This window comes from Cherax quadricarinatus, chromosome 1 (assembly GCF_038502225.1).
Source record: "Cherax quadricarinatus isolate ZL_2023a chromosome 1, ASM3850222v1, whole genome shotgun sequence".
NCBI classification, from domain to species: Eukaryota; Metazoa; Arthropoda; class Malacostraca; order Decapoda; family Parastacidae; genus Cherax; species Cherax quadricarinatus.
This window is the reverse complement of record NC_091292.1, coordinates 4,661,211-4,672,387: the sequence shown is the minus strand read 5'-3', so window position 1 is coordinate 4,672,387 and position 11,177 is coordinate 4,661,211. Positions and strand designations below refer to the sequence as shown.

Genomic DNA, 11,177 nt, shown 5'->3' with positions numbered 1-11,177 from the left:
CCAGGATCTGATGACCAAACAACCAGGATACAGAGACCAAGACCAGGATCTGATGACCAAACAACCAGGATACAGAGACCGAGACCTTTGTCTAGTGACAATACTCCATGGAGCAAAACTCATATGACAAACTATAGCAAAGGCAAAGAAAATACAGAAAAGGAAGGAGGGGAAGCGAGAAAGGTTAGATTAAGTCAAGGGTCTTCTCAAGATAAGAACATTTGACAAACGTAATGGGAAAGAGGAAGCTACAGAAACTAAACTAGAACAATGATTCATAGAAATAAGTCACTCTGTCTGATTTTTATTGGGTTATCCTAGGTAATTTACACATACGTTACTGTGAATGATGATTGTACTTATGTAGACCTGTACCTAAATAAACTTACTTATAAAAACTGCAGCAACCAGACCGTGTCTTTAGTAAGTTTCTTTAGGCACAGATACACATAAGTACAAATATCTTACACAGTTTAATTGCGTAGGATAACCCATAAAAAGTCAGACAATGTTACCAGAGGATGAATTTAGAGGATGGTTTTGATCTCTCGTAAGAGCGGGATTTTTGCTGAATTGTCCCAGCAACAGTACTGTGACTGGTGGCTGAAGCTCTCGCTTCACGCGGCGAGGGTCTGGGTTCGATTCCTGGCGAGGGTAGAAACATTGGGCGTGTTTCTTTACACCAGAGTAAAACAACTGAAGCTAAATCATGTTTATAAAATTGTTCACGAACAGTGTCCAGAATATCTTGCTGTCAATTTTGTCAAGGTTGGGAACCAAAGCAATCATAGTACTAGGGGGAGAGAGCACAACTTTGTAGTACCCACAGTCAATGGCCAGGCTTCAAACCTTTTATTGTACAGCAATAAAGGAATGGAACAGACTGCCCGCACATGTCAAAGCCAGTCATAGCATGAACCAGTTCAAGAAGAGTGCCAAAAGGTGTCTGATGAATGTAGCTACAGAAAGGGAGGGGAATGATTTTCTATTTTTTAGCTAAAATACGTGTAAATTTTACCTTATTCCTAGTAATGACCCTCGTATTGTAGATAGTCTTAATGACCCTCGTGTAGTAGATAGTCTTTTTAGTATGATAATAAGATGTTATCTTCATTGTAGAATAATAAGAAAATATTATAACCTTTATATTATAATAATAAGGTAAAAGGACCCCAATGGAAATAAGTCACTGTCTGACTTTTTTGGGTTATCCCAGGTTCTCTACACACATGCTGCTATGTATGATAATTCTATGTAACTGTATTTGTGTATACCTGAATAAACTTACTTACTTACATACTTACCTGTTGTCTATGTTCATCCATCAGTAAAATAGGTATCTGGGAGTTAGTCGACTGGTGTGGGTCGCATCCTGGGACAAAACTGACTTAATTTGCCCGAAATGCTCTGCATAATAAGAGGTTTTCTATATGGTAGTATGTCATTGATGTCAGCTAGGTCTGTATACCATGTACTTGTAGTAAGTAAAGATATTATTATTATATTATATTATTTATTCTTTAGAGACAATATATTCCTATAAAAAATATATATTTGCTATAGTTTATCCATCATTTTGAATAGTTTTCTATAACAGCGAATGATTCCATCTTCTATGGTTGTAGCTGAGATCAACGGAGACAGGTGAGGTTTATGTTATTGTAAGTAAGTTTATTCAGGTACAGGCACACATAAATACAGTTACACAAATTATCATACATAGCAACATATGTGTAGATTACCTAGGATAACCCTAAAAAGTCAGAAAAAATGACTTATTTCAATTGGGGTCCTTGTAGGGCTCTTAATGTATTGAATACCTACTACCGGCCTTTTCTGGGATCAAACCAGATTACTTAACATTATTTAGATGCTGCATATGCCTTGTGAGTTGAGTGTTTGGTCATGAATATTATAAAAGAAGGAGAGGTTTAGTGATCCTGAGCGAGGAGTGTGGAGCAGCGTCGCCACCAATCAGCAGCCAGGGTTCAAAGCTCTGTGTTTACAAACTATGGTCAGGCTGTGAACCACACTCTTCTTTGTATTAAACTCTGTTTTAGTCGTTAGCGAGGTATTTAGCGAGTGTGTGAGCCATGTCTTCGAAGAGTCTTTCCTTCGATGACAACAAGAGCTTCAACTACGCTGAGGTGCTGCGCAGGTTGTCCATGTCACAGGAACAGTTGTGTCACACTACCGTTGCTGAGACAATCTTCGCTGCCCAACCTGACCATCACAGGTAACTACATCAACAATTAAACATGTGTAACATCTGGGTATCTTTATTTATAGACGTTTTGCCAACCAGTGGCTCTATCAATGCAATACAAGGACATAATGTGAAGAATTAAGTACAAAAGATGACGTAATGAGTCCCTAAGCCTGAGGGCTGATTATTATTATTATAATCATGGGGAGCGCTAAACCCGTAGGACTATACAGCGCATGTGGGGGGGGATGGAAGGTATTCAGGCTCAATTCAGGGAACCGGAGCGCAAATCCAATTCCGTAGATCAAGAGCCCCTCACCAGCATCAAGGAACCTCCCTTGAGGGGATCCTGAGGGCTGAGACTAAAGTGCCACTGTCTGGATGGCTCTCGTGTAGACTACTTAGTAGACAAATGTTACATTTTGTTTCTGCATCTTGTTAAAAAAAAAAAATTAGCACTGTGACCCTTGTGGGTTTAGCGCTTTCCCTGATTATAATAATACTAATAATTGTTAAAAATTTCATCAATGTAACACTGTTAAGATAAAGCAAAATGGTATAAAATACTAACGAGATGGAAACTGATACAAATGCAGCATAAGGAGATCCTCTGTTGATAATGTTTTGCCATATAGTGGGCTCTTTCAAGTCAGACACAAACCTATTGTCTATTGTCTTCTATTTTCTTCTCTATCTTTCTCCCCTCACTTTCTCCTCTTTCCTTGCCTCCTCATTTCTCTCTTCTTTCTTCTCCTCTTTCTCCTCTTTCCTCTCCTCCCTCTTTTCTGTCTCTCTTCCTCTCCTCTTTTTTTTCTCTCTCTCTCCTTTCTCTCTCCTCTCTCTTTTCTCTCTCTCATCTCTCTCTTCTCTCTCTCATCTCTCTCCTCTCTCTTTTCTCTCTCCTCTCCTCTCTTTTTTTCTCTTTTCTCTCTCCTCTCTTTTTTCTCTTTTCTCTCTCCTCATTTCTCTCTTCTCTCCCTCCTCTCTCTTTTCTCTCTCTCTCCTCATTTCTCTCTCTCTCTTTTTTCTCTTCTTTTTTCTCTCCTCTTTTCTCTCTCTCCTCTTTTCTCTCTCCTCTTTTCTCTCTCCTCTTTTTTCTCTCTCTTTTTTCTCTCTCTCTTTTTTATTTTTATTATTATCACTGGCCGATTCCCACCAAGGCAGGGTGGCCCGAAAAAGAAAAACTTTCACCATCATTCACTCCATCACTGTCTTGCCAGAAGGGTGCTTTACACTACAGTTTTTAAACTGCAACATTAACACCCCTCCTTCAGAGTGCAGGCACTGTACTTCCCATCTCCAGGACTCAAGTCCAGCCTGCCGGTTTCCCTGAACCCCTTCATAAATGTTACTTTGCTCACACTCCAACAGCATGTCAAGTATTAAAAACCATTTGTCTCCATTCACTCCTATCAAACACGCTCACGCATGCCTGCTGGAAGTCCAAGCCCCTCGCACACAAAACCTCCTTTACCCCCTCCCTCCAACCTTTCCTAGGCCAACCCCTACCCCGCCTTCCTTCCACTACAGACTGATACACTCTTGAAGTCATTCTGTTTCGCTCCATTCTCTCTACATGTCCGAACCACCTCAACAACCCTTCCTCAGCCCTCTGGACAACAGTTTTGGTAATCCTGCACCTCCTCCTAACTTCCAAACTACGAATTCTCTGCATTATATTCACACCACACATTGCCCTCAGACATGACATCTCCACTGCCTCCAGCCTTCTCCTCGCTGCAACATTCATCACCCATGCTTCACACCCATATAAGAGTGTTGGTAAAACTATACTCTCATACATTCCCCCCTTTGCCTCCAAGGACAAAGTTCTTTGTCTCCACAGACTCCTAAGTGCACCACTCACCCTTTTCCCCTCATCAATTCTATGACTCACCTCATCTTTCATAGACCCATCCGCTGACACGTCCACTCCCAAATATCTGAATACATTCACCTCCTCCATACTCTCTCCCTCCAATCTGATATCCAATCTTTCATCACCTAATCTTTTATCCTCATAACCTTACTCTTTCCTGTATTCGCCTTTAATTTTCTTCTTTTGCACACCCTACCAAATTCATCCACCAATCTCTGCAACTTCTCTTCAGAATCTCCCAAGAGCACAGTGTCATCAGCAAAGAGCAACTGTGACAACTCCCACTTTGTGTGTGATTCTTTATCTTTTAACTCCACGCCTCTTGCCAAGACCCTCGCATTTACTTCTCTTACAACCCCATCTATAAATATATTAAACAACCAACGTGACATCACACATCCTTCTCTAAGGCCTACTTTTACTGGGAAACAATTTCCCTCTTTCCTACATACTCTAACTTGAGCCTCACTATCCTTGTAAAAACTCTTCACTGCTTTCAGTAACCTACCTCATACACCATACACCTCTTTTTTCTCTCCTCTTTTCTCACCCTCTCCTCTTTTCTCACCCTCTCCTCTTTTCTCACCCTCTCCTCTTTTCTCACCCTCTCCTCTTTTCTCACCCTCTCCTCTTTTCTCACCCTCTCCTCTTTTCTCACCCTCTCCTCTTTTCTCTCTCCTCTTTTCTCTCTCTCCTCTTTTCTCTCTCTCCTCTTTTCTCTCTCTCCTCTTTTCTCTCTCTCCTCTTTTCTCTCTCTCCTCTTTTCTCTCTCTCCTCTTTTCTCTCTCTCTCTCCTCTTTTCTCTCTCTCTCTCCTCTTTTCTCTCTCTCCTCTTTTCTCTCTCTCTCCTCTTTTCTCTCTCCTCTTTTTTTTCTCTCTCTCTCTCCTCTTTTCTCTCTCCTCTTTTCTCTCTCCTCTTTTCTCTCTCCTCTTTTCTCTCTCTCTTCTCTCTCTCTCACTCCTCTCTTCTCTCTCTTTTCTCTCTCCTCTTTTCTCTCTTTTCTCTTTTTCTCCTTTTCTCTCTCTCCCCCTCTCCCTTATCTTCTCCCTCTTCCAAGTTTATCTGTAACTTGATAAAAACCCACTCTGGGTAGGACTATATTAAACTGTATTTGTGTCTTGTTTCCCCTATTTAGAAAAAATAAAAACTAATGTTCTTTAATAATTTTGCTGTTAAGTGTGTTGAACTTATTTCAACAGTAGCCTTAATTAAATGCTTAGGGCTATCCTTTGACTTGCTCACCACTTGAATTGACTGTGAATACTGCAATAAAAAAGTGAATGCCAAAATAATTTTGGTAGCACAGGAAGTTCTCGCTTAAAATCGTTTTAATTCAACGTCATTTCACTATGATGTTGATGAGATAAAGAAACCAATTCCCATCCAGGGATGAAAAATATGGAAAGACTTTTAAATATCTGGATGGAGGACATGCATTGGCATAACTCTATGTTCACTAATGTCAATTTCCTCCCATACGGCTGTTTGTATTCGTTTTTTATTATATGTAGCATGCTTCTTATATAATTCTGAAAAGCATATGATACCTAAAATAATAAAAATGTCAGTAATAGAGTAAATATATGATTTGATAGTGCTCCAGAGCGACACTCCATAGTCATGGTGTCTGCAGCACTACTACCTTCCCTCTCAGCTCTCCCTTGCCATAGGAACTTAACCTGTTTATATAAATTAGCCTATGGTAAAATTGGTTTCGTTATACATCGTCTCTTAAAGTTGCAGTTTCCAAGAACCTATAGACGATATTAAGTAAGGACTTTCTGTGCTTTACAAGCAGGCACAGAGTTTATCTACCAAGGAATTAGAGAGACTACATCAGGTTCTTATTCAGTCCTGTAGATTTTTCCTGCTGATTATGGTACTGTGTTCTAATAAAAAATCTGATTATTAACTACAAGTTATCCTGATTAAAATAGCAAAATTTATCCTGGATATGAGTGCAAGGGACCATGTAGGCCACGTTGAATTGCAATACGTACTGCGAAATGTTAAAGTGGCATGTAATGAAACCGTTGAGGTACCCACTGATGACAAAATTTCAAACACATTTTCTAGACTATCTTACTTTATAGTTAGTTTGAAGGAATTAGCAACCAAAACTTGCATATCAAGGAGTACCCACTGTAGTAGCCACTGTATATAGCAGGCATTGAATACCTTCCATATGGCTATAAAAGTGTAGAATAGACTTCCAGTAATAGCGTAAATATATTTTAGTAGTAAAACTAATGATTACATGTGGAAAGATAGGAAAATTACTTTTTTTTGGAGATGTGCACGCTGAGTAGCTAATGTGCATGATAAACTTTTCACATATGTAACATAAAATGCTTTATGTACTTGTATATTTATTTGAAATTGGATCTATCACATGTATGGGCATACTTGCACCCTAGACTTGAGTTAGATTTATTTAATTATAAAAGTTTGTTGGGGTAACTTATCGCTTTTGGCCATTTTATGCCCATAGAAATTTAAAAAAATTTTAATGCAAGTAAAATAAAAAAATATGCATATGTAATGATATCATTCTGCATGTTAGGTAAAAGGACACAAGTGCAACTAATGTGACATTTTACTGTGGCAGCGTTTCACTCTCAGGGAGCTTTATCAAGCTGTAATGGCTTGATGTAGCTCCTGGAGAGTGAAACGTTGCCACAATAAAATGTCACATGAGTTGCATTTGTGTCCTTTCACCTAACATATTGTTGGTAATTCTACCAACATTAATACAGTCTTTCTGCATACCTGTATGTTGAGTGTGTGATTGAAAAGAGTAATGCTGGGGGCATAAATCTGTTATGTCCGACATTGCAGCACATTTCTATGGGCCTCCAAGTCCGAATTATGTATTTGAGTTTTCCCAATGTTTAGAATATTTCCTTGAACCCCAAATGCCTTCTCATTATCTTTTCTAATGTTAAACTAAGGAATACCTAATTGTGATTTTTTCTGAGTTGATTTTTGTATGAATTTTGAACAGGATGCTTTAATAATTGTCTCCATGTTCTTCACATGATGCTGAATGACCAGGACACATTACATACAAAATATTTCCTGTTAAAGTTTTCTCTCCCATTCTCGTAGTGCTTCACATGAGGGAGCAGGCTTATTAATACTTGAAAATCTTGCTCTAATGTTTTCATGAGGGTGCTTCTGCACCCTTTGGCTTGTAGAATCCTACGAACTGTGGTATATATTTTAACCATTTTGCTCACATCATCAGTCTTTTCATTTAGGTTTTGGTTTTTATAATTACTGTAATACAGCATGTGTAGGGACCTCAGGAATTTTTTTAGATTACTGATTTTAACATAGCCATTTGCCACCAAGAGTAACATGGCTGTTAATATTAACAACTTGCTGTCGTTTTTTACTGATGCAGCATATTTGATTTTAGTGTGAATGCATTTACTTAACTGTATTAGTGTGTATTAATTACTTTCACTTTGGGATTATTTTTAGCATCTAAGAAGAACCATGCATCTCTGTGTGAGATACATATGCAAAGGCCTTTAGAAGTTTTTTATTGCACAAATAGCTGAATGGTGTTTTAGTCCTAGTATTCTGTCAATTTTAAAACTTCCATCATTGTCTGTTTTTGTAACTTAACTATTCCATCTCATTCCACTCTTGTCACATTACTCATTGCCAAATTCACTTTGAACTTCTTCCTCTTATGTTCCCTCAGAGGATTCCTTGCCAACCTCTACTTAATTTTATGACATTAAATTTCTTTTCTTGGAGATGTGAAGAATGTAGCCCAACTTTTGTCATATGCTTTTCAGTCCATGAGTCGTGGAAATTATTAGTAGCACAACTTTCAAGAACATAACCTGTCTGAATTATGATTCCAATATTACAGTATCGCTTTTCATCTTAGTAATTACCAATATATAGCAGGTTACCAAGATTTATGATTGTTTTTTGCTTAAGATGTATGTATCAGGTTTTATATAACATCAGGTTAGGGAACTAGGATCTCTGTAGCACCAAATGTGTGTACTTAGCCACACCTATTAAGATAGATATCATGCTGTTGAGTTCATTGTCTATCTTAGTCTGTGTACATAATTACAGAGACCATTAATTAGTGAATGTTTAGCAGTCTGTTATACAGTGGTACCTCGAGTTATGGACTTAATTCGTTCCAGAAGGCTGTTCGAGTGCTGATGCCGAACGAATTTATTCCTATAAGGAATAATGTAAATTAGATAAATCTGTTTCAGACCCCAAAAATACACTTACAAAAGCACTTACAAAAATATACTTACATAATTGTTTGAGTTGGGAGTTGTTCGAAACTTGAGGTACCACTGTATTAGCATAGTTGTGTTGATGAACTTAGCCTAAATTTAATTCTTTTCAGTAAATTTCTCCATTTGCATTATTTAGATTACGCTAGATTAGATAGTCTTATGTTGATAAAAGGTAACTAATTAACACACACACACACACACACACACACACACACACACACACACACACACACACACACACACATACAAACCTTCAACCTAGGCGAAAAGAATACACTTTCTTCAGGAAAAACTCAAGGTTCTCCCTGAAGCTGTTTGAATATTTTCTCCTACCACCCCCTATATTCTATGTGGACTTTATTTAAAGACAAAATACATTGGCAAAAATACAATAGGGAGTAGAACAAAATAAATAACATCTCAGAGCTACATCTCGAATACTTCGTTCAGCTCCCCAGCAGTGGGCCGGATGCCTAGAATGCTGCAGGCATTTCCTCTCTGGATCGCAACACTGAGTCTCTGAAAGAGGAAGCTGGCCGCCCTGTGATCCTTGGTTTCTATGATGAGTTTTTCACCCAGCTCTTTGAGGAACTTTAGAGCACACTTGCCCCATGCACCAAGGGTCTCTGACTGTTGGGATGAAGTTATAGCAAGGGGGAAGGCCTTCATATTTGCAGGTCTTCTGGATCTCCCTGTAGCTGGCAGCTCTACTCCTTTCAGCTATGGAGTATGGCAAGTAGGTGTCTGCCAGTGTGGCGGCACAGGTGTAGTCCCAGGCAATCGGCTTACCATCCCTCCAGGATAGCATAACTCCATCAGGATGCTTTTGACTTTCGTCAGACCTCTGTACTTGGGGTTCCCGTTGAACTGGGCAACAGGTTGTGGTGAGGCTTCTCTTTATGATGTCGTTGACCTCCTCATGTCTAGTGTACTTCCCTTCTGATGTGTGACACACGAGACCATGAAGTTCAAATTGATCAGCTGTCACCCTGCCGCAAACACACCTATGTTCGGTGAGTATGGGGGTGGCTAGGCAAAGAGCAACAACATTCCGAATGGCCTGTGGGTCGAGCCGAGTGCCCAGTGAGGAATTGGGAACAGCTAGAAGGAAATCTGAATGTGGTGCCTTCACCACTAGGAGACAGGCTTTGTCCTTTCCTGAAGCGTTGGTGAGCACTGTTTTGGCGATTTTTTTCCATGATCGGTTTGTCTCAGTGGGACTGCTCTTTGGGAGGAGCTGGTCTACTGGAGGAGTCGGCAAGGGTGTCCCACCACAAAGCTGCTTTAATGACAAGCCATGGGGGGGGGGAATCTTTAGCTCAAGTACTTTCACACTTCTCAGTGCATCATCAGGAGCTATGGAAAGTTACAAGGCAACAACTGAAGAAGTGAGGGGAAGTTTTCCTCAGAGTAGCGCAGTGCGGGTTGACACCTACTGCAGCCTCTGAATGTGCAGGTGTCAACCCGCACTGAGCTACTCTGAGGGAAAACTTCTTCTCACTCCTTCAGTTATTGCCTTGCAACTTTACATAGCTCCTGATGATGCACCGAGAAGTGTGAAAGTATTTGAGCTAAAGATTCCCCCTTACCCCCGTGGCTTGTCTCGCATTGTTAAGATTGCCTGTCTGCGATTGTTTACATATATATATATATATATATATATATATATATATATATATATATATATATATATATATATATATATATATATATATATATATATATATATATATATTACATATTAAATTTTTGAAAACTACGAGTACCTATCACAGGGTCATTTACCCGTAATGTAAATTTGCTTTGATTAAGGGAGGGAACATTGCATGTTGTCATTATTTGTGCTTAGGTTTAAGCAGTTTAATTTAAAAGTAAATAATGTTCAGACTGTTATATCTTTTTGACCATTTAACTTTAATATGTGAGAATTTGGTGTATATTAATGTTCAAACAAGATGCCGGTACTACAGCTGTCGTAATTCATCATCGTGAAAAAAATTTAAGAGTAATTTAGATTGTACTGTATTGTAAGAATAGTTCCTTTTTAATAACCAATCGTATGGACTTATGGAGAGCAAAATGTTTACTGGAAGTCAGAGTGGAACGAGGGGAAGTTAGCAAGTGTGTTTGCTTGTGGCGGTGCTTGGGGCGTACTGTGTCCGTGGACTCTTGCGGCGTCATACGCATCTGCTAATTTTATCTCCGACACATGGCACCTCCAGCAGCTGGGAATTAGTTCTCACGCCCACTGCGGGGCCCAGGATAGTTCTCTCGGGGCACATTGCTCTGTACAGTGTCTCGCCCTGCCACAAGCGTAATGCATAGTTGCTCTTTTTATACGCTCGTTCAATGGCTTAGATATTTACAATTATATTTTTCTTAAGTTACTATTGACTGTTTGCACACTTCGTTCTTTTTGTGCATATAACTTTGTTATTAATGTGTAATAAATTATATTTTTAAAGATTTAAAATAATATGTGATTTTTTAAATGTTTATTGGTTGGGGGTTTGGGAGTGATGTGTCAACAGGAGGTGGGCCCGTGAGTGAGCGTGAGGGGAGTGCCATTGATTGTCAGAGATGGGATGCTGAGGGGAGACTAGTCTTGAGTAGAGTGTTGTAGGCTGTGTTAGTGAGGGTGACGCATATCCTCTTGTATTTGTGTGAGACGCTGTGTGTTCGTCTTGTCTCTCCCTTAACCCTCGCTCACTTGTCAGTATGGCTTTGCCAGATATTTATATACACTAATAAGAAGATACTGGTTCGCTAATTGAAACTTATTGACTAGCGCTATGAGACAATCAGCCTCCA

At 39.3% G+C, this 11,177-nt stretch overlaps 1 protein-coding gene across 3 annotated transcripts in view; it reads left to right on the top strand.

The window, feature by feature from the left end:
- The first annotated feature begins 2,001 nt into the window (after positions 1-2,001).
- Positions 2,002-11,177, top strand: part of LOC128690893 (putative leucine-rich repeat-containing protein DDB_G0290503) — a 145,606-nt gene continuing 136,430 nt past the window's right edge. The window contains exon 1 of one of the 3 annotated variants that reach the window (XM_070087450.1): positions 2,002-2,236. In XM_070087450.1, the coding sequence (XP_069943551.1) occupies positions 2,094-2,236 (143 nt within the window). In that variant the 5' untranslated portion in view covers positions 2,002-2,093. Of the gene's footprint in view, positions 2,237-10,984 lie in introns of those variants that run through there. The other 2 variants (XM_070087289.1, XM_070087355.1) reach the window with 2 other exon arrangements.